This window comes from Ipomoea triloba, chromosome 12, assembly GCF_003576645.1.
Source record: "Ipomoea triloba cultivar NCNSP0323 chromosome 12, ASM357664v1".
Lineage (NCBI taxonomy): Eukaryota > Viridiplantae > Streptophyta > Magnoliopsida > Solanales > Convolvulaceae > Ipomoea > Ipomoea triloba.
The window spans coordinates 27,092,624-27,114,773 of record NC_044927.1 but is presented as its reverse complement, the minus strand read 5'-3'; the positions used below and the strand labels follow the sequence as shown (position 1 = coordinate 27,114,773).

The 22,150-nt window shown below is 37.8% G+C and overlaps 6 protein-coding genes across 7 annotated transcripts; 3 read left to right on the top strand and 3 right to left on the bottom strand.

Annotated features, from left to right (window-relative positions):
- Positions 1-485: 485 nt before the first annotated feature.
- LOC116000114 (protein SAR DEFICIENT 4-like) lies at positions 486-1,771 on the bottom strand. The gene has a single exon (XM_031240141.1). It carries the CDS (start codon positions 1,650-1,652, stop codon positions 645-647), a length of 1,008 nt encoding a protein of 335 aa, XP_031096001.1. The 5' UTR covers positions 1,653-1,771; the 3' UTR covers positions 486-644.
- A 2,283-nt stretch (positions 1,772-4,054) lies between these two features.
- On the top strand, positions 4,055-5,039 carry LOC115998027 (protein SAR DEFICIENT 4-like). Its single transcript, XM_031237472.1, has one exon. The coding sequence runs from the start codon at positions 4,055-4,057 to the stop codon at positions 5,033-5,035; it is 981 nt and encodes a 326-aa protein (XP_031093332.1). The 3' UTR covers positions 5,036-5,039.
- Positions 5,040-8,227: 3,188 nt separating this feature from the next.
- Positions 8,228-9,224, bottom strand: LOC115998672 (heavy metal-associated isoprenylated plant protein 39-like). The gene is made up of 2 exons (XM_031238294.1): positions 9,088-9,224; positions 8,228-8,760 (listed from the first exon to the last, which is right to left on the bottom strand). The coding sequence occupies exons 1-2, from the start codon at positions 9,091-9,093 to the stop codon at positions 8,347-8,349; spliced, it is 420 nt and encodes a 139-aa protein (XP_031094154.1). The 5' UTR covers positions 9,094-9,224; the 3' UTR covers positions 8,228-8,346.
- A 1,331-nt stretch (positions 9,225-10,555) lies between these two features.
- On the top strand, positions 10,556-13,426 carry LOC115998686 (protein REVEILLE 6-like). 2 transcript variants are annotated; one of them, XM_031238316.1, is made up of 8 exons: positions 10,556-10,884; positions 11,240-11,297; positions 11,454-11,577; positions 11,666-11,809; positions 11,910-12,020; positions 12,624-12,733; positions 12,941-13,000; positions 13,114-13,426. In XM_031238316.1, exons 1-8 carry the CDS (start codon positions 10,712-10,714, stop codon positions 13,168-13,170), a joined length of 837 nt encoding a protein of 278 aa, XP_031094176.1. In that variant the 5' UTR covers positions 10,556-10,711; the 3' UTR covers positions 13,171-13,426. The 2 variants fall into 2 exon arrangements, with proteins under 2 accessions (XP_031094176.1, XP_031094177.1); XM_031238317.1 differs by having other exon boundaries at positions 10,561-10,884; positions 11,666-11,806.
- A 127-nt stretch (positions 13,427-13,553) lies between these two features.
- On the bottom strand, positions 13,554-16,521 carry LOC115998685 (heat shock protein 83). The gene is made up of 3 exons (XM_031238315.1): positions 16,094-16,521; positions 15,364-15,644; positions 13,554-15,265 (listed from the first exon to the last, which is right to left on the bottom strand). The coding sequence occupies exons 1-3, from the start codon at positions 16,371-16,373 to the stop codon at positions 13,712-13,714; spliced, it is 2,115 nt and encodes a 704-aa protein (XP_031094175.1). The 5' UTR covers positions 16,374-16,521; the 3' UTR covers positions 13,554-13,711.
- Positions 16,522-18,181: 1,660 nt separating this feature from the next.
- Positions 18,182-21,591, top strand: LOC115998691 (glutaminyl-peptide cyclotransferase-like). The gene is made up of 11 exons (XM_031238323.1): positions 18,182-18,663; positions 18,912-18,968; positions 19,071-19,106; positions 19,279-19,343; positions 19,849-19,912; positions 20,065-20,182; positions 20,259-20,356; positions 20,495-20,565; positions 20,672-20,699; positions 20,789-20,843; positions 21,106-21,591. Exons 1-11 carry the CDS (start codon positions 18,406-18,408, stop codon positions 21,198-21,200), a joined length of 945 nt encoding a protein of 314 aa, XP_031094183.1. The 5' UTR covers positions 18,182-18,405; the 3' UTR covers positions 21,201-21,591.
- The last annotated feature ends 559 nt before the right edge of the window (positions 21,592-22,150 follow it).

The window sequence follows — 22,150 nt, the reverse complement described above, 5'->3', positions numbered from 1 at the left end:
TTTTTTTTTTTTTTTTTTTTTTTTTTTTTTTTTTTTTTTAATTTTTTTTTTTTTTTTTTTTTTTTTTTTTTTTTTTTTTTTTGGTTGCAATAAAGACACATGGATTCTGTGAAGTTAGTGGCAAGTTAAACTCTGTGCTATATATTGAAGTTTGAAGCAGCCCAGACTGCAATCTTTTTTGTACTAATTGAAGTGTTCTTTGTGGAACAAGTTCAAACATTACACAATTCTCTCTTTTTTTTATGGGTGACGAGGGAAATCTACAGGCCACAACCACTGTCCAAGAGTGTGTACTAGGTAAATTCTGCCTTGTAATACTAGGTGGCAAAGGATCAACTAGGTTACCCATAGCTGACAGTTCAAACCAAGAAAGCCAATAGGCTGCTCTGCTCAATATGATTCGCTCGAGAGAACAAGCTTGATGATGCAAATGAAATGTGTGTTTGCAGGCCAAGCTGAAACACAGGTGAATATGATTCGCCCGAGACAACAATCTAGAGATGATGCATTACAATATATTGCATTAGAATCATAAACCCGAAATTACAAGTTCACTGAACATGGCATTGCCTTGTTATTTGTATTCGAAACTGCAGATACATGAACAGAACAGAGAAAAATGCAGGAAAAGAGCAAAAGATAGTTCATCCATGAACTTGATTTTTCATGAAGGTTTCATAAACCAATTGAGCAGTCAAAAGATCCACAGCAGCAGACCCAACTGATTTGAACACAGTGGTTTCCTCTTGGCTAATCCTCCCACTCTTTTCTCCCTTAATCAACTCCACCAAATCTCCTACTACATTATCTCTTGTGATCACACCTCTCTCAAATGCTCCCACTAACTCCCCAGACTCAACCAAAGCCGCCTCGTTATCTATAAACACTCTCCCCTTCCTAATAGCCTCATCATCACACTCCATCATAGACGGCTTGAACGATCCCACCATATCCAAATGTGCTCCTTCCTTCAATTCTCCCCCCTTCACCAATGGAGCCTCTGAGTTTGTAGCACAGCTCACTATATCTCCTAATCCTACCGCCTCTTCCAAACTCCCATTGCTCTCGAAAATCACCCCCTCAAATTCGCTCTCCTTTTGCAACTTCTCAACCAAACATTGTGCCTTTCTAACGGTTCTGTTCCAGATTATGACAGTTTTTAATCCTGGCCGGACTGCCAGGTGGGCCCGGATCAAATGCGGGGCTAAAGAACCCGCCCCGACCATCACTAGGGTTTTAGAGTTTTCCCTGGACAAGAATTTGGAAGCTAGAGCTGAGATGCAAGAAGTGCGGTAAAGGGTGAGGTCAGTGGCGTCCATGGTGGCTAAGGTTTGGCCGGTGAGGGAGCTGAAGAGCGCGTAGCTTGCGTGCACTCCGGGGAGGTTTACGGCGGAGTTATTGGGGTGGTAAGTGACTAATTTAACGCCGACGTAGGGGAGGGAAGGGGAGAGAGACCAGGACGGCATGAGGATGAGGGAGGAGGAAGGGGATGTGTCGTGGGAGTGGCGGGCTGGGGATTGGATGTCGGTGGAGAGGGTGGAGTGGAGGTGGCGGATGAGGGAGGCGTGCGTGACGAGATGGCGGAGAGTGGCGGTAGAGATGAAGACCGCGGCGGCGGAGGTGGGATTGACTTTGTCTCCGTTGATCGCCATAACGAAATAATTGATTGCTATTTTGTTGGGTGCAAATACTGGGTGGAATGGAAAAGCACGGTTTGATATGGAGTAATTTTTGTGGACTTGTAGTTGACTAGCTGAGTATCGAATAGTCAATATTTGGATAAAAAAAGTAGACCAAACAAACAGACCTTGACTTTGACTTTGAGAGTATTTTTGTTGGGCCATTTAAATAGCTTGTTTTATGGGCTTATCCAACCACACTTTTATTGGTCCATAAGAATTAAGAAGGCTTGTAATTAATAGATCGGTTCACCTTGTTAAGTGAATTCATCACAATTTACATACTGAATGCTAACAAGTCACAATCAATAGACCCTTACAACCATACCGGCACACTAACTATGATTTTAATTCTCATTCTTAATGTGTATATCCATGAACCAAACACATCCTTAGTTCATTTCAGTCCAAGTGCAAGATGTAAATTTTGGAGGTTTGGTAGATTCAACATGAATATACACAACAAGCCTATTGATTTATATGCAAATGACCAACAAATCTTTAATTAGTTTGTGATGGTACTTGAGTTTTCTGGGAAACCAAGCTGTGTTTATAGTTTTACACGTCTATCGCATGTGAAAGTTACAACTTTTCTTGCCCAAAACCTAGGGTTGTTAGACACTTGTATGTCTCCATGTTGGAAGTACTTTTGGGATTCAAGCTATCGAGCTTTGTTGTGCAATAAAGACACATGGACTTTGTGAAAGTTTAGAGGCAAGTAAAGCTCCATGCTATCTACATATTGAAGTTTGAAATAGCCCAGACTGCAATCTTTTAATTGAAAAGTTCTTTGTCAAACAAGTTCAAACAGTACATTTCTTTTGGGTGGCGATGTGAACCTCAATCACTACGTAGTATACACTAAGTAAACTTTATTTTGTAATTATAGTGATAAAAAATCTAGGGCTGTTAGTGAACAGAGCTTTCGACAAACTACTTGTGTTCGAGCTCGGTTAGCGTTCGTTTATGTTCGTTTATTAAGGTAAACGAACATTAACAAACAAAATTTAGACCTCGATTAATAAACGAACAGAGTCTGAATAGTGGTAAGCTCGTTTGCTAAATGTTCGCGAACAAGCTCGTTTGTGTTCGTTTAGTAATGTTCGTGAACAAGCTCGTTTGTGTTCGTTTAGTAGTGTTCGCGAACAAGCTCGTTTAGTGTTCGTTTAATAATGTTCGCGAACATGTTTATATATATATAAAATTGTTCGTGAAGATGTGAATGCAGATTATTTATTGTTCGCGAACAAATTGTGTTCATGAACATGTGCAGATATTTGGTTATTAAGTGCTCACGAACGTAAATGAACATGTTTGTGACGTGTTTGTTAACGTTTGCGAACACGTTCGTGAACGTGTTCGTTAACGTTAACGAACACGTTCGCGAACGTTAACAAACACTAACGAACGCTTAACAAACGAACACGAACAGGATTTTCAAAAACCTTAACAAACGAACACGAACACGAACACCCCAAAATCCTTAACAAACGAACACGAACAGCCTCCGTTCGTTTATGTTCGGTTCGTTAACAGCCCTAAAAAAATCACAAAGAGTTAAACTAGCCAGGCTAATATGCAGGCTGGCGGCTGCCAGGTGAGCCTGCCAAGACTAAGTATATTAAAAATCATTTTAATCAATCACAAGTTCAAACACATTGAAGAAGTCAAGTATATTATATATTTAGTCAAATTTAATTATAATATCGTACCATTAATAAAAGTTTTAGCCTAAGTACAAGTCTAATTTTACATGTTATATATAAGCTAAGCATGCTTAAGTTTAGGTTTGAATAAGTAACAGGTTATCAAGTTGCATCAAATCCATCAATACAATAAGATTATGAGAGAGAAGATAGAGACCATAAAAGAAATGTCCATTATGATCAATAGAAAAAATACTTAATTTGGAGAAAAATATTTTTATAAATTTGTAGTAGAATGACATTTTTTTAATTCTTTATTTTTTCATGTTTGTCTTCTTTCTCATATCTTTTATAGTTTTTAAATTATTATTATTACCACCAGCACAACCATTGATACCACCACCACCACTGTGACGTATTATTATTATTATTAATTTTTTAAAATGTTTTTTTTCCAATTATTGACTATCTCTATGATTTCAATTAATAACTATTTCCAATTAAATGATTCAACTGTGTCCCAATAAAAATATTCTCCAAGTCAAGGTTAGTTTCCCTGGTCATTTTTTTTACCCAAATTATTGACTATTTGTATGATGAGCTACTCAACTACAAGCCTATAAAACTTACTCCATCCATTGCATATCAAACAGTGCCTTACCACTTACCATCCAGTATTTGCACCCAACAAAGTAGTAATCACTAATCATTAATCAAAAAGCCCTCATAATGGCGGCGCCACCGCCGGTCTTCATCTCCACCGCCACAATCCGCCCTCTCCTCACCCACGCCTCCCTCATCCGCCACCTCCACTCCACCCTCGCCACCAACATCCAATCCCCAGTCCGCCATTGCCACGAAACAAGCCAATCCTCCGCCATCCTCCTCATGCCGTCCTGGTCTCTCTCCCCTTACCTCCCCTACGTCGGCGTTAAATTAGTCACTTTCCACCCCAATAACTCCGCCCTAAACCTCCCCGGAGTGCACGCAAGCTACGCGCTCTTCAGCGCCCTCACCGGCCAAACCTTAGCCACCATGGACGCCACTGACCTCACCCTCTACCGCACTTCTTGCATCTCAGCTCTAGCTTCCAAATTCTTGTCCAGGGAAAACTCCAAAACCCTAGTGATGGTCGGGGCGGGTTCTTTAGCACCGCATTTGATCCGGGCCCACCTGGCCGTTCGGCCGGGGTTAAAAACTGTCATAATCTGGAACAGAACCCTTAAAAAGGCACAAAGTTTGGTCGAGAAGTTGCAAAAGGAGAGCGGATTTGACGGGGTGATTTTCGAGAGCAATGGGAGTTTGGAAGAGGTGGTAGGATTAGGAGATATAGTGAGCTGTGCTACAAACTCGGAGACTCCATTGGTGAAGGGGGGAGAAATGAAGGAAGGAGCACATTTGGATATGGTGGGATCGTTTAAGCCATCTATGATGGAGTGTGATGATGAGGCTATTAGGAAGGGGAGAGTGTTTATAGATAACGAGGCGGCTTTGGTTGAGGCTGGGGAGTTAGTGGGAGCGTTTGAGAGAGGTGTGATCACAAGAGATGATGTAGTAGGAGATTTGGTGGAGTTGATTAAGGGAGAAAAGAGTGGGAGGAAGAGCCAAGAGGAAATCACTGTGTTCAAATCAGTTGGGTCTGCTGCTGTGGATCTTCTCACTGCTCAGTTGGTTTATGAAACCTGCATGGAAAGTCAAGTTCATGTATGAACTAAGTAAGATTTTTCCTAATAATATATATTCTGCATGGTTATATTATTTATATCTAACACTGCAACCCTACCTGTTGCTGTATGTTTTCCTGCATTTTTGTGTTTCTGTTCATGTACCTGCAGTTTCGAATACAAATAAAACGGCAATGCCATTCCCAGTGAACTTGTTGGTAGTGTCTTATGTCTAATTGAGTTACTAGTGTTAGTTTGTAAAAATAACATATTTGGCCTAATTATTGTGTGGGTACATAGTTTTTTTAATATATAATTAAATAATGTATATTCAGTACACCAATAATTTAATTTGTCTATATTAAAAATGTATATTATATTCTTGGTCTACACAGTATATGGACCATGGTCCACACAATAATTTGACATTTGCATTAGAAACGGTGGAATCATTTAATTGGGCCGTTTAAATAGCTCATTTAACGGGCTAAACTAACCACATTTTTACTAGGCCATAAGAAGGCTTGTAATGTGCTGAGTCCGTTCAATGTTGGGCCAATTGAACTTTTTTGGCCATTTGATAGTTTTGCATTTATTTAAGCTCATCAGTCATCACTACAAGCACATAGTTCTGGCGTTATTGACTTTGATTGATATTGATTCTTAGCGTAAGTTCAACTATTTATTGTCCTCCCAATCAAACCAAATTTCATTAGATTCAAATGCAACGTGATTCCAACGCAGCAAATGAAGTTAATTAGTTCTTAGAAAGTTCATTTGTTTAACATAGTGAGCAGACTACAGTCCAAGCAGGAGAGATTATTTAATCCAAACAAGGTTCTAATAACAACAGGCCAGGAGACAATTAAATCTCAGATCTTGACTTAACCACATGACTAATATTTACTTAATTATTTTCTCAACTTCTACCCTCCAGAATCTGCTGCCAACTTGACCAAATTATAATGTCCATTTCCTTTACAGCAACAACAAAAAATAGAAGGGAAAATAAAATAAAAAGAGAGAGAAAAGGACTTGATGATAACTATGAGGGAAGAGTTGTTTTCCAACTTGATGAGTCTGACATCATTGCTCATGTATAGAGTTATCTTTATATTCAACTTGGCATGATTATTATTTATACATTAATTTTAAATTTAATTTGATGAAAATGTTGTTTCTCTTGTCTATTCATTCATTTTGTTTCAAATGATATTGATATATCCCGAAGTTTTGTATCTTAATACTCATATCTTTTGAATAAAATATTACACATGAATTTCCTAAACAACTAAAATATTCGTCTGTCAACTTATAGTTGTTATCAGCAAATGATGGTCAAATTTTACATACATACAAGTTCAAACTGATGGATGGAGGCCTTAAAGATCAATTCCAACAATATCTTGTTATCAAAACATGACTTTAGTTACTATGCAAATATAATAAAATAAAATTGTATTCGGTTATTCACTACTACTTATATAACTTATGATATATTTACTACTCATTCCCATAATAAAATAGAATTAGAGGACAACAAGTAGTGCCTGGCTAACCTGTTGTACAAATAGAATTGAAGCCACCCCTACAAACAAACGACAAAGATTATATTGGATCAGTATATCAGAGCTGTTCCCCAATACAATACGTCAATTCAAAGTGACGATGAAGACATACCTATGAACAATAACGTTATGCAAATCGAACACGCAACGTAACCACAACGAGCAGTACGCTAAAAGTCCTAGGCTATGGTCCCATTTGCTTTACATCCTATCATTTCATATCATAATAATGCATGCCCACATTTTGGAAATAGACCATAGGTCATTCATGCCATCATACAAGTCACTTTAGTGATATAAGCATGTGTAGATGACTTATTTCTCAAGAAAGTGGTATGTGTGGTTCAGTTTTCTACTTTCACACACAAAATCTTTATGTAGACAATTGCATTGAGACCCACTTGAAAAAATTAGCTTATCAGTACTCCCACATCATGAAGAAAAATTTAGAGAGTAAGATTTTAGAGTATATGTAGTAAAACTTTATTTCTCATACATATTCTAAGTATGTTCTGAGTGAAATGTGCATGGTAATTTTAATTGGCAAAAGACTATAAAAAGGGGAAAAAATATTTCAAATTCAAAGCAAGAAAATCAATATACAACTCCACGAAAAAATATTATGAATACTAAATTAACACTCTGACCAATTTTGTTAAGTATGAAGTATTATTCAGCTCACACACACACACAGTATTCTATTAGTGTAAAACATGATATATCTAATTTGTCAATGGTTTGTCAAGTAGGAATACTACATAGGAAACAGTGAGACACTTATGAGGCTTACTGTTTACTCCACGATCGAGTAACAAATTAATTACGTATGCCAAGAAAGTTTAATTAGTTAATTACTACTTAAAGGTTGATGGTCCCATTAGCTTAATTAATTCCACACAAGTGGATTTGACAAGGTTGATACATGGTTACATCCCTCGTTAGCCCATATGATGCATGAACGTACCACTCTTTTCGATCTGGGGGCCATAAATGCACAAACAAATTGGATTTTAGTGATTGTTAAATCAATTGTTGCCAAAATTTCTGATCATGATAAATTCAAACTTACAATCTTTATCATCTATATTTAGAGCATAATTAATAGTAATTTTTGCTCAAATTTTTTGTTCAGTGACGAAAAAAGTATGAGAAAGAATGAAAAATGTATACTTGCAAATGCAAGTTTTTTTTTTTTTTTTAAGGTTTTGCTCGAAAAAAAATCCGTTTATGTTGTCGTTTTTACGCGTGTCACGTATCAATCGCGCCTGTTGGGCCCCTAAATAGTAATTTTCAGTGTTTTTTGTCTCATTTCTCTTACTTAATAACAAAAAATCTGACTAAAGAACTTCACTATTGAGCTTGCTTTGGGACATACTTCAGTTTATAGGAATATCCACAATTGCTACTCTAAGGTGCAGGTGAAACCCACATTATGAATATAGCCAACAAAAAAGTCACAAGAAGTTAAACCATCATAAATTGTTTATAGTTAATCAATTTTAAATAAAAAAGCCCTAAAAAAGTTGAATGAAACTTATGATTACTAAGTCAGTTCACTAATTCCGATTCATAGATTGTTGTACATTTAAACTAATTGGGTTCGTCTAAAATATGCTCATCAATGAAGTTGATTGGTGACATGTAACATGGAAAATCATGACGAAGTTATGTTCATCAAAATTACTAAGAATATTCATTCATTCACTTCCATGCCAACAACAACGTCACATATAAAGATTAAAATCCTACACGTAATTTATTAAAAAAAAAAAAAGAGAAAAGAATTAGCTTAGCATATAACACAGCTTCTGGGATCCTCTTCCACGCTGTGGTAATACGGAGACGGCGGCGGGTAGTGGTAATACTGGTGATCATACGGCGGCGCGTAATAATACGGCGCCGCTGCCGGAACCTTCATAACCACCACGTTATTATTATCCTCCTTCTTCTTCCCCTCATCTTCTTTCTTCTTCCCACCCTCGTCCTTCTTCTTCTCCCCTTCTTTGGGCCCCACAGACACTATTCTCGGATTGCACACTTTCCTCAGCTTCTCCACCGCCGACACCGGATCTATGTCTCCGATCACCGTCATTTTCCTGTCCTTCCCTATCGATATCGATTCAACTCCGGCCAAGCTCGACATCCTTTTCATGGCTTTTGACTTCATCTTCTCATCCACCAAGTCAAGCTCCAACACCACTTTCTGTCATCAACAACAAAACCTCAAAATTCTCAGTCGAGGCAATATTAACTCATTGTATTTCAGTAGAATAGATGAACAGATATGCAATGTAATAGAGTCAGTTATACTAAAAAAAAAAAAAGATGAGTAGATAACAGAAGATTTCAAATTCGATCTATTCTTGATTTATTGAGTTTTTAGTTTGAACGGATTAACTAAGAATACCAAATTAATTTACTTTCTTGACTGAAATCACAAAACAGATTTCACTTAATTGTGCACTTATAGAGAATTAAAGAAAAGAACATAAAAACAGAGCAAAGAGAGATGAAAGGGAGAGGGGGTGACCTTCATTTTTGGGTTAACTGCAGAGCTTGGAGATGTGTGCTAGTAATGAGAGAGTTGGAGATCCAAGAAAGAGGAGATTAAGAGTGAGAAAATGGAGTGTGGATTGGAGTGGTTGAAGCCATGGGGTTTTAGTTTTGGTTTGATTTATAGTGGGAAAATGGGTAGTGATGTCACAAGTCAACTCTTGAGTCAAGTTACTAGTCAATAATCAGCAGCGTGGATCGCAGGATCGGTGGATGGATTGATGCCGTACCGTTATCGCGTTACGGACTTGATGGAGACGCGTTTTTGGTTTTTGGTTTTTTTTCGTGAACTATATATAATTACCCTCAAGAATTCAAAAACTCTTAACCTCTATTATTATGTTTCACATAATTCAAGTTTAAGATCTTACAAGTTACATCAGTTACATGGTGAGATTCAAACCCCCCAATTACTAAGTGAATTGGTAAATTTTGTTATGACTTGAAATAATTGCAAGTGAAATAAGTTCGTATTATTTTAATTCATATAGGTTTGAATATGTTAATTAGATTGTGAGATAATTAATTGTTCGAAAATGAGAGTGATCAGAATGTTTGTTTTATTATTACTAATTAGAAGTATAATTAAGGTATGGTAAGATTAAGTGATGTGAGATTAAAAAAAGTGTTCAATTAGTCCTGATGAGAAATGTACTTCGAGAATACCATCCCTTATACCGTAGTTTAGGTCGGTATATAACTTGATTACCGGAATAAATCGTTACCAACCATAACCTTAAGCTACCTAACATTAAGTTACACCCGGGCAAGAGGAATAACACGAAGGTCTGCAGCCGGGGTGTTGATCCCGACTAGTTAAGGTCAAGATAGACATCACAATCAAGATCACTTCATAGATGATATGGAGCTACAACATAATTATCCTCTTAGTGGGTGTTCAAGTATCTTAGTACACGTGGCGTTGAGACGCCGTTCTCGAGCCTTCCCGGTGTATGCTTAACACATGTCTGTCATGCTTGGCTCCCGGCATGTTTCCCTTCCTACCTCATATATGCTCGAGATTCTCTAACTTAGATTAGACTTGCCGAGTATATGACTTAAACCAACAAAAAAGACTAGAGAAGATTTGTAACACGATATGATCTCGACACTTGCACATATTTGTGAGAACCTCCGTATTTACCACATTACTAATTGGTAAACTTCAGTCAAATACAACAATAAACTAGTATAATTAATGAAATATGATAAATAAGTAAGTAGAGACACATATTTGATGAAATGTTTATACACAACAAATAATTCAGATCATGGTGACACTTTATAAGTAGGTGATGTTTCGATTAACGGTTGTGGTTAGTTATTCAAACGTTGCAGACATATATGGTTAGTTAACAGGGTGTAACAATGAAATGGTTGGTTAACTAATTTTCCAACCGAATTATGTGGACCCTATTGCCCAATTGCCTAATTGTCTTATTATTAACCCGTCCGGTGGGCACGGTGGCTTACGCCTTGGCCACAACCGAGCACAACCCGAAACACAGCCCGAAGAACACCGCAATACTTAACCAAAACCAAATTCACGGTTTCTCTGTGCCCAAATCCGACCCGAAGCTCTCTACTCGGACCATACTGGCATGGCCCTCCAGAACTCTGGCTCATTCTCCAAACAAACACCCGCAGCTGCCGCCAATTCCAACGCGCCGCCGGACGACCCGACGAAAAAGGTCCGGAAACCCTACACCATTACCAAATCCCGCGAGAGCTGGACCGAACCCGAGCACGACAAGTTCCTCGAAGCACTCCAGCTGTGAGTTTATAATTTAGTGAATTCTCTGCTCCTTAGTTCTCCGAATTAGGGTTACGATTTGGAGTCCATGAATGCCGTAATGTGAAGTTTGGACTATCTGGTGATTTGAATGCATTTCGGTCTAATTTCGGAAAAGAGCTTAACGATTCGTATCCTATTTTGCAATGGATAGTAAAGAATCTGTGTTTGATGTTATGATTCGAATAGAATAGCTCAAATATGCTATATGCTGCTCCCTACTTCCTTAAAGCAATTCTGAAATTTGAAGAACAAATTGCATTGTGAATAGGTTTATTGTTTAAATTTACCTTACAATTGAAACGGATTCAGTAATTACTTCAATCACTACTTGCAGATTTGATCGGGATTGGAAGAAAATAGAGGCGTTTGTTGCTTCGAAGACAGTGATTCAGGTATTACCTAACCTTCTGTTAGTTAACTTTTCATAGAAATTGGTTGCATTTTAGTTATTTATTTACTTATATTCACTATTTGTATGAATCATCATCTGCCATGTTTAGCCATAGTTAACTGGTTGTGACTTATGAGTTCATGGATGATTTTTGCAGATACGTAGTCATGCTCAAAAATACTTTCAGAAAGTACAAAAGAGTGGTGCTAATGAACATCTACCTCCGCCACGGCCAAAAAGGAAAGCTGCTCATCCGTATCCTCAGAAAGCCTCGAGAAGTGGTAAACATATTAAAACTTTGGTGGTTGGATTTTCATGGGTAACTCGGAAATGGTTCTTATTACTCGTGTTATACTTGACGAGCTTCAGGTGCCTCACAAGTGCCAACTTCTGTTCAAGGGCTAGCAGCACTACCTGATGCTGAAATGGCAAGGAAGCCAGGTTTCTTGCCCATAATCCCTGCCACATCTGCGTCTTTGCCATCACGGACAGACAACAATACGCAAGCAGGTAGTTTGTGTTGTGTAATAGGAGGTTGAAACTATCATCTAACTTCTGTTGGTTTATTTGGACTTTGCACTGAAGTAGCTGTTTGTTGATTTTAATCTAATAGGCGATTTGGAATCAACAGACAGACCTCTTACTGATACCCACTGTTGGAGTAGTAACAAGAACAGTTCAGCTGAACTGACAAATAAGCGGGCTCATGGAAATTCATTGAGAGGTGAGTCATATTACTTGCATATATCATTCACTTTTTGAGTTCCAAGTCATACGAATACAAATACTCTGTAGCTAATTGCAGTAAAGTGGTTTCACTTCTTATGCTATTGACTAATCTAGATGTTCATAGTGCAAACTTTGTCAAGTGTCAACTCTAATCCTATGACTTCGAAGGCAAGCTGTTGTTCCCAAAATCAGGACTTAACTCAATATTTTACTCGTATGAATTAAACTGTATAGTTTGCAAGAATTCTAAACTATAAGTTGTATTTCCGGAATTCTACTCTGGTACATGACCACTATAAACTATTTAAGCCATCTCTTTCAAGATGATTGATCGTGAAATTGAGAAGTTAGTATGTGTTTTCTAGAAAGAGTTTGGATTACCATATATGAGAGAACCTAACAAGCCGGAGGAAAGGCTATTAAATACGTTTTTATTGGCTCAAGTCTTGAGGTGTCATGAGTTCTTTAATTGAAATTTTAAATTTATTAGCTCAGCTTTCCCTCTCTAAGTGGCATTTCTATTTTTCTATATTAACCACAGTACAATAATTATAATTATTTACTGCTAATCCGTTGTGTTATTTTGGTTTTAATGCAGTTTTGCCGGACTTCAATGAAGTATACAATTTCATAGGAAGTATTTTTGACCCAAACGTGTCTGGTCACTTGCAGAAACTAAAGAAAATGGACCGCATTGATGTTGAAACAGTATGTGGTTTCGCTTTGGCTTCAATATTCTTTTGCACATAATACATCTAATGAGAACCTCTTAGTATATGGTCTTTCACTCTTGTCCAGTCCCTCACCCCCCAACAACCCCATTCCTTTTCTCTTTTCATCTGTCTGCTTCCATCAGCAGTCACATAAAATGTTTCGGGATGTTGCTCATGTCCTTTTATGTTTGGTCCTTTTCAGGTGCTGTTACTAATGAGAAATCTAACCATCAATCTCATGAACCCTGATTTTGAGAATCATGTAAGTGACAAGTACAGTATATTTGATGGTTATGTAGACACACTCTTTAACCCCCCCACCCCACTTTCCTATTTCAAAATTTTTATAGTAATTTTCTCGCACAATTTATGCAGAAGAAGCTGCTTTCATCTTCTGAAGTAGATGGCAGGTCAGATGGCAGAGAGGTGTAACAGTGATTAACCTCTGAAAAACAATCGAAATGGTCATATTTCCTGCATCTAGGATTACTGGATTGCTAACACTGTTTTCTGTTAACATCCGCCTTTGCAGTTAACTACTGTACTTGTGTATATACTGAATAACATAGGAAAAAATATATATTGCAGGAATAGATGTAAAGCCTCATGTAAATTCGAGTGTTGACGCTTGTGCAGTCTCCATTTTGGAGCCCTCATACTAATTTAGTGCGCTACTATTTGCATTCAATTTTCATTGAGAAATTGCATTCAAACCAAATCCCTGGCTTAGCCCGTGTAACATATGGGCAAAAGCCAGCAAGAACTTACTCTTCAAATAAATTTCAGTTGGGAAAGAGAGATGAAGACTTTTTCAGTAAAGAAGGAAAATTCAAAACGCAACTATATTGCACTTGCCGAACACATACAATGACTGCAATGAAGATTCATACATAACAGTATAACACAGCCAGAAGACACAAGGAAAAAGACTCAATATAGCTTTTGTGACAAATGAAGAAATACGATATGTCCCTTAGTCCACTTCTTCCATCTTGCTCTCCTCACCAGCTTCTTCCAATGCAGGCATGTCAGCATCATCACCATCACCGGCTTCCTCCTCATCAATGCTGAGACCCAACTTCAGCATCCTGTGAATTCTTGCACCAAAGGTGTTGGGGTCATCAAGACTGAAACCGGATGTAAGGAGTGCAGTCTCAAACAGCAGCAACACAAGGTCCTTCACTGATTTGTCATTCTTATCAGCCTCTGCTCTCTTTCTAAGCTCCTCCATGATTCCATTGTCGGGGTTAATTTCCATGGTTTTCTTGCTAGACATGTAAGAGCTCATGCTGCTGTCCCTTAGGGCCTGAGCCTTCATGATCCTTTCCATATTTGCGGTCCATCCATACTCACCAGTAACCAAGCAGCAGGGTGAGTCAACAATCCTGTCAGAGACAACCACCTTCTCAACTTTGTCACCAAGAATATCTTTGATAATCTTGCAAAGGTTCTCAAAAGATTTCTTCTTCTCCTCCCGCTTCTTCTTCTCTTCTTCATCTTCGTCTTCAAGTTTCAGCCCTTCCTTGGTGGCTGACACCAGTTTCTTACCATCATACTCCTTCAATTGGCCTACAGCATACTCATCAATGGCATCAACCATAAACAGTACTTCATAGCCCTTCTTCTTGAGGCGCTCCAGGAATGGTGAATTTTCAACAGCTTTTTTGCTCTCACCAGTGATGTAGTAGATGTCCTTTTGACCCTCTTTCATCCTGGTGACATAGTCCTTTAGGCTTGTCAACTCATCACCACTCTTAGTGGAGTAGTAACGCAGCAAGTCTGCCAATTTTGCCCTGTTCTGGCTGTCTTCATGAATTCCTAGCTTCAAATTCTTTGAGAATGCTTCATAGAACTTGTTGTAGTCCTCCTTGTTCTCCGCAATCTCATTGAACATCTCAATGCATTTCTTGACAAGGTTCTTCCTGATCACCTTGAGGATCTTGTTCTGTTGCAACATCTCACGAGAAATGTTGAGGGGCAAATCATCAGAGTCAACAACACCCTTCACAAATCCTAGGTACTCAGGGATGAGTTCCTCACAATTGTCCATGATAAAGACCCTCCTGACGTACAACTTAATGTTGTTCATCTTCTTGCGGGTGTCAAAAAGATCAAATGGTGCCCTCTTTGGAACAAATAGGATGGCCTTGAATTCAAGCTGACCCTCAACAGAGAAGTGCTTGACAGCAAGATGATCCTCCCAATCATTGGTTAAACTCTTGTAGAAAGAGGCATATTCCTCCTTGGTGATCTCCTCAGGCTTGCGCAACCAAATTGGTTTTTGCTTGTTAATGAGCTGCCACTCATGAGAAACCTCCTTGATCTTCTTCTTCTTCTTACCCTCCTTCTCTTTGTCCTCATCCACCTCCTCGATGTCACCCTCCTGTTCCTTCTTGGGCTCATCATCCTCATCATCACTGATTTCCTTCTCTGTTGTCTTCTCAGTCCAGAGGTAGATTGGGTAGCTAATGAATTCAGAATGCTTCTTCACAAGGTCCTTGATCCTCCTTTCCTCCAAGTATTCAAGCTGCACAATATTCAAAGACATACATAGCGATTTTTAGCCAATCAGAAAGCAAGCTATACATACATTATAGCTAAATTTAATTGCAGAACCATATTTACCTGGTCTTCCTTGAGGAAGAGAGTAATCTTGGTTCCTCTGCCGAGTTTCTCTCCATCCACATCCCTAGTTACAGTGAATGAACCACCAGCTTGTGATTCCCAGATGTACTGTTCGTCATCGTTGTGTTTGGTGGTCACAATGACCTTCTCTGCAACAAGGTATGCTGAGTAGAAACCCACACCAAATTGCCCGATCATGCTCACATCAGCACCGGCCTGCAATGCTTCCATAAATTCCTTGGTTCCTGATCTTGCAATTGTACCCAAATTGTTCACCAAATCTGTACATGACCACAGCATAAAACAAATCATTAGGACTGTTCCAAGTACACTAGAGTATATGTTTCCCAAAAGATACATCTCAATAAATTTTAACATATCTTCAAAGGAAGAGCACTTAAATGTACCATAGCAGAGATGCGGATCAAGTAAAGTGCATGTGCATTATCATCAAAACTCTACAACACTAGCATTATTCATGTGTAACGTCGCATCATATGTTTATGTGCGTAAATCAGTGCAAATACACAATAAATTAACAGTATATCAAAATTCAACATCGGCATTATTGTTAGAGACATGTGCTAAACGGAAGCATATTTATAGACATGTAAAGTCAGCACAATTCCACAGAAATAACCATTCCAATTACAGTATTTACCAGAAACAAAACAGAGCAACAAAAACGTAATCATATGCGAAAAAATACGAGAAGGAACCAATCTGATACCTGCTTTGGTCATGCCGACACCGCTATCAATAATGGAGAGAGTCTTGTTAGCCTTGTCAGGTACAAGGCGAATGAAGAGCTCAGGCTGAGCATCGAGCTTGCTCTTGTCAGTCAAGCTCTCAAACCGGATCTTATCCAAGGCGTCAGAGGCGTTGCTAATGAGCTCACGGAGGAAAATCTCCTTGTTGCTGTAGAACGTGTTGATGATCAAGCTGAGCAGCTGGTTGATCTCCGCCTGGAATGCGAAGGTCTCCGCCTCGGCCATCTGAACATCCGCCATTGATCACAGAACTCTGTAGCCTTTGTGAACGCTTGCGAGGAAGATCTTAGAAACAACGCAAAGAGAGAAAGCGCAGAGAGAGAGAACGACGTATAACCGCTTTTGTCCTGATGACTGCAATTGAAATGGAGAGTGGTGCTTTTATATGCGCGAGTAGGGAAACGAATGTATTCTAGGTCCTTCTATTGGCGAAGCAAAGTTGAAGGCCAAAAATATTGGCTGTTCTCATTTCTCAAGCTTCTGGAGTATTCTACTTCCCTCCAGACACTCGGCTTCTTCTCCACGCCGTTATTTTTAAAGTTTAATTGGATCCGGTGGTTGTGGAACGATGTCGTTTAATAATGCTGATGATATATTAGTGCGGGAAATCATACTTCTATGAAAATCTCGAATGTTCTTGTTGTTGGGGCGTACCTATAGGGCTATTTTTTTTTTTTTTTTTTTTTTTTTTTTTTTTGAAAATACGTACCTATATGGCTATATGTAATCTATCGGTATAGGATTTGCCCAATAATACTGATGCAATTTTTCTTTAAAATTTATTTTACAAGTATAAAAATATAAAATGAAGTATTAAAATAAAATATAAGATTGACCAATGAAATTGCTACATGCACATTCTTATATTTTCTTCTTATACATTTTTTTTACTTGAATTTAATTTTCTCTTTTTCTTTTTGTCCAAATATTTATATAAAGTTACAATTAATTGTATTAATGCTTGTAATAAATGTAATATAGATAAATTACATGTATAATGCTTGTAATTTGCAAAATGATCTAAATAAATATATAATTATATAAAAATGTTGAGAAAATGGTCAAATAAGTCTCTCAAACTTTATCCAAAAGTGCAATTAAACTTTCGAACATTAGAAATTTCCAATTAAACACACAAATTTGTTATTTTGGTACATTTAAACCCATATAACCAGTTGTGGGTCATAAATTTTGGCCAACATTCCGGCGACCGAAATGGTCTTCTCTAACCAACAGTCGTCTTCTCCATACCACACTATTCATCTTCTCCATTACGAACGCACTGGAGAAGACGAACAGGCTTCGTCTTGCGGTCATCTTCTCCGACGGATAGTTTGCAAAAGCATAAGAAGCAATAGTACGAGGAATAAAATCAAGGTATTCTATCAGCCCCACCCCATGTTTACATAAAGCTTGACGAGCCAAAATATGAGCCGGCATATTTGCACCTAGCTTCGTAAAGGTGAATCGAATCATAGGGCATTGCAACAAATGAGACCAAATATCATCAACAATGGCACCAATTAGAGTATTATTCGGTTCACCAATAATAGCATTCGTCACAACTTGCGCATCAGTTTCAAGCACACCACACATGCCAAAGACATCTCTGATTCCTTCACCACAACCTACTTTGCCTATTGTTGTTTTATACTAATATAGTATCTATTTGTATTCAACTTAGTCATCGATCATGTGGTTTCTCCCACATCAATCCCCTCGAAGTAACTTCCACCTATCTCACTTCATGGATAAAAGTTTTAGCAAAAGTCTCTAATCTGTAGAACATGTTTTTTAATCCACCAAATCTATTGTGCACACAAAGGTGTAAATCAATTTAAGTTATCTCCAAACATGTGACAAGAGATTATAAGATAGACTAAATTGATTACTATGTGTTAAGTTGTTTCCAACATATAATAAAAAATCATAATGAATTAAATCGAACCGACTATAATGAAATAAACTAATCTTCTAACACCTCCATGAAATTAAAATGTGTTTGGCCGGATATGTTGAACATGTTCTTTGCCTATCATGAACATACAATTGAGACCGTCACAACATGGGTCAGGTGCGGGCCGGACTTCGATCGGTCGAGCCCGATTGGACCCATTGACTGAGCGGTAGTCACCTGCAGCTAGCCCACAACTGCTCCATCTTTCTCCTTTGACTGCGGACCGTTGATTTGTTGTTCCGCTCTATTCCCGTAAGCCTGCAGACACGATGGACTTCTCCGGGTGATGCCAGGCCAGGCGGGCCGGTTACGAGAATGAAGTCCGTTAAGAAATTGGTTCCGAAGCCTCAACAACTCTCGATGACGGCTTCGCCCGCCTCATTTTTTCGTGTAAATTGCAGGAAAATCTCTCTATCTGTTATAGCAATGCTTGCAATATGCTTGATAGCTCTGTTAAGCATTTCGTCGATCGAGGAGCGTGTGCTTGGATCTTCTACTCCGCCCTTGTCCGATCAGCTCTACACTGGTGAAGTAGTCAACGAATTCCCTCATGATCCCGAAGCCTTTACTCAGGTCCGATTTTCAATCTCATTTCTGCTTTTATTTTTTTGTATTTAACGATTCACCTATAATTTTCTAATTGAACTTAATGGAAAATGAAAACAATAATAAGAATTGCTGTTATGATTTTTTTTGCTGATATGATTCTCCCTTCTACATTATGGATGGTAATATTGTGATCAGTTTGATGTTTGTCAGAACATTTCATGCTTAAAATTTGTCTTCCTTTTGGATCTAATATGATGCTACATTATTTTCAGGGATTATTGTATGCTGAAAAAGATACCTTGTTTGAATCAACTGGACTTAATGGACGCGTGAGTTTGCCTTTGGACTTCAAATTCATTCCAAAGTTCAGGAGTTTGTAAACTTGGTGCTTGAGCTCATAAGCTAATATTTTTTGTTATTCTTATTTGCAGTCATCTGTTCGGAGAGTTGTTCTTTCTACTGGTGAGGTATATTATGCAAATGCTTTATTAGGATTTTCACTGAACTGAAACTGCTCTGATTTCTTGCTCTGCTCACTTTAATGGTAGTTATTGTAAATGATTAATTGTATTAGTGGATAGTTGTTTAGTGAATCTATTTGAATGCTTACTTTATATTGTAAACATTATTTGTTCACAGGTGGAAGTTAGTCATAAAATGCAGCAATCTGATTTTGGGGAGGGCTTAACACTTCTTGGTGACAGGTTTGTCAAAAAGCAGAAGCTATTTCTTACCGTGTATCTTTGTCTGGATACTCAAGAAATCTCTGCAGAACAAGCAAGCCCCTTTTCATTAATTTGGATTTTTTAAATTTGAGATGTAATATTTCTAAGCTGTTGACCTGTTCACTTGCGTGCCATGTCAGTGCTTTACCTCAAGCTTCCTTTTGCAGTATGTTCTGATGTGGGGTAATCAATATAAAGACTGCCTATTCAGCTGCACTATATTTCTGAATCACATGAATTTTTGCCTCTGAACCACTGATATTTACCTAATATCTGGAGATTTTGAAATTCAATTGTAGAGTATTTGGTTTCTCTCCCTTATTTCAACTTGAGCTTCAATTTTTGTGAACCTCTAGTGTCTTTTTCTTTTAACTCCATTTTTTTAAAAAACTTTAATTCTACTTGTTAATGTGTGCATTGTTATGCTAATAGATGTTAAAATGTTGGGTACAGTTCTGATATTGTAATCTCATGTGTTTTGTAGGTTGTTTCAAGTAATTTGGCAGCACAATACTGGTTACATATATGACCGATATAATTTAAGCAAAGTTTGTTCATCTTTTTGGTCACTTGTGTCTATTTCTCTCACTAAGTTTTTAAAACTTGAACTCTTTCTATTTCCATCAGTGATTTATTTTTACCTTCTATTCTTTCTTTCTTTCTTTTTTTTTTTTTGAAAACTCTAAGTTACTCTATGCAGTTTAAGGGTTTTACTCACGAAATGAAAGATGGTTGGGGATTGGCAACCGATGGGAAAGTTCTATATGGAAGTGATGGAACTTCAACATTGTATCAAATTGATCCCCATACTATGAAAGGTTCTGACATCTCAAAGTCAAAGTGAAGTTCTACTTTATTGTCCCTGCCTAATAATTTTGTTTCTGAAAAATGCAGCAATCACAAAACATACCGTCAAGTATAGAGGACAAGAAGTGCCAAGACTCAATGAGCTTGAGTATGTAAAAGGTGAAGTTTGGGCAAATGTGTGGATGGTATAAACTTCCTTCCCTCTTCTCCCCTTATATTTGATTGTATTCTGTTGTATAGTGATCTGTGACAATCTCAAATGTCACTCTATCACCTGTTCTTGCTTGTGTGGGATCACTTATACTGTTCAACATCTCTTACAGACTGATTGTATTGCTAGAATCTCCCCAAAAGATGGCATGGTGCTTGGATGGATTCTCCTTCCCAGTTTAAGGTCGATTTCGTTCTTTGTTTCTTATAATGCTTTGGAAAAGATACTCAAACTTTAGGAAGCTTAGTTTGAAATTGAACTGACCTTTCACTTCAATGAGCTTTTACAGAGAAGGATTATTAGCAAGTGGGCATGATGTAAGCATTTCCACCAGAGAGTTGCCCTTCTTATTTTGAGTTAGTGTTTTGCATACTTGAGATTGAATCCGTCTTTGACCACCTTGCAGCAAATCGATGTCCTGAATGGCATAGCATGGGATAAAGATAGAAGCCGTATTTTTGGTAAGTTCCATTATTCGCTTTTCACATGCAACAGTCTTAGCATTCTTGACCCACATCAAGGAATATATCGTTATCTAAATTTCCTGATTGAACAATTGGAGTATAATAGCTAAACGAAAGATTTTTAGCGGTTTTGCAACATCTTGGATAGACTGACTTACATTAAACAAAAATTTCAATGTCTTCATGCCTCCATAGTAGCAACTATATGCTTATGCTAAGGTATACAGTTTGATTAAAGGCAAACTCTCCATACATACAGTGACTGGAAAGCTATGGCCGAAACTTTTTGAGATCAAAGTGCATCCATTGAAGACACCATTCAAGGGAGATGTCAAGAAGATGTGCATCCCATAAACAGTTTAAATAAAGGCAAACTCTCTTTACATACGGGGACCGGAGAGCTATGGCCGAAACTTTTTGAGAATCAAGGTGCATCCATGGAAGACACCATTCAGGGGAGATGTTAAGAAGATGTGCACTCCCTCCAACAGACCATTTGTGAGTTTATGTAGATAAACGTTTTTGGTGGAAATTGTGAAAATACTATGTTTACCACGTTGTAAGGAATGTAATTGGACTGCTATGCAGACACCATTTCTTATTACTTTTTCGGAGTGTTCTTTGGTCTTTCTCCAAGAAGAGCGCTTTCAGAATAAAAGTTGTTAATGTTATCCCTCCTTCTCAGCACATTTGGTTTGAGGAAATTACAATTTCGCATAATTGAAATTTTATCATTTTCATGGTATTTTAGAATCTCATGCCATTAATATTTCAATTCCATGAATTCTTACGGGATTACAATTTATTTTTTATAATTCCTTCATCTCAACCAAACGCTCTGTTATCATTTGACAAACAATCAATTGAACAAACAATTATTTTTATTTATAAATTTTGTTTAAAAAAAAAAGTAAGATAAAACCAAAATGGAATTGGTCACATTGACGTTGAGTTTCGGGCCCTGGATGGACCATTTAGGATTGGATGTTAGGTGTTGTCTCTCGATGGACTGAAACACCTCCAAGTCTCCAACATGCCGATAAAAATAAAGACTAATATATTTCCTTCTCATTCGCAATACACAAATTTCATAGTATCATTTTCCGAAAATAAATAAATAAGTCATCTCATGCGTCATATGATTTTGATGAATAATGATGATAATATCTGGACCGTTGGTGTGTCTGATCTTTTATATTGGAGCTTCAACCCAGGCCGACCATTTCCAATCCAAAAACAGAGTCAAATCTATCGGCTATTCGGCTTGAACTTCTCATCTACTGGGACCCACTGCACTCACACCA

Bases quoted from the DNA above. Each gene is read 5' to 3' on its own strand.
- LOC115998027 (XM_031237472.1), top strand. From the start codon at position 4,055: ATGGCGGCGCCACCGCCGGTCTTCATCTCCACCGCCACAATCCGCCCT.
- LOC116000114 (XM_031240141.1), bottom strand. From the start codon at position 1,652: ATGGCGATCAACGGAGACAAAGTCAATCCCACCTCCGCCGCCGCGGTC.
- LOC115998686 (XM_031238316.1), top strand. From the start codon at position 10,712: ATGGCCCTCCAGAACTCTGGCTCATTCTCCAAACAAACACCCGCAGCT. The intron at 10,885-11,239 runs GTGAGTTTATAA...CACTACTTGCAG, and splicing joins TTCCTCGAAGCACTCCAGCT to ATTTGATCGGGATTGGAAGA. The intron at 11,578-11,665 runs GTAAACATATTA...GACGAGCTTCAG, and splicing joins TCAGAAAGCCTCGAGAAGTG to GTGCCTCACAAGTGCCAACT.
- LOC115998685 (XM_031238315.1), bottom strand. From the start codon at position 16,373: ATGGCGGATGTTCAGATGGCCGAGGCGGAGACCTTCGCATTCCAGGCG. The intron at 15,645-16,093 runs GTATCAGATTGG...GGTCATGTACAG, and splicing joins TGTCGGCATGACCAAAGCAG to ATTTGGTGAACAATTTGGGT. The intron at 15,266-15,363 runs GTAAATATGGTT...AATATTGTGCAG, and splicing joins TCTTCCTCAAGGAAGACCAG to CTTGAATACTTGGAGGAAAG.
- LOC115998691 (XM_031238323.1), top strand. From the start codon at position 18,406: ATGAAGTCCGTTAAGAAATTGGTTCCGAAGCCTCAACAACTCTCGATG. The intron at 19,913-20,064 runs GTTTGTTCATCT...TACTCTATGCAG, and splicing joins ACCGATATAATTTAAGCAAA to TTTAAGGGTTTTACTCACGA. The intron at 20,700-20,788 runs GTAAGCATTTCC...ACCACCTTGCAG, and splicing joins TATTAGCAAGTGGGCATGAT to CAAATCGATGTCCTGAATGG.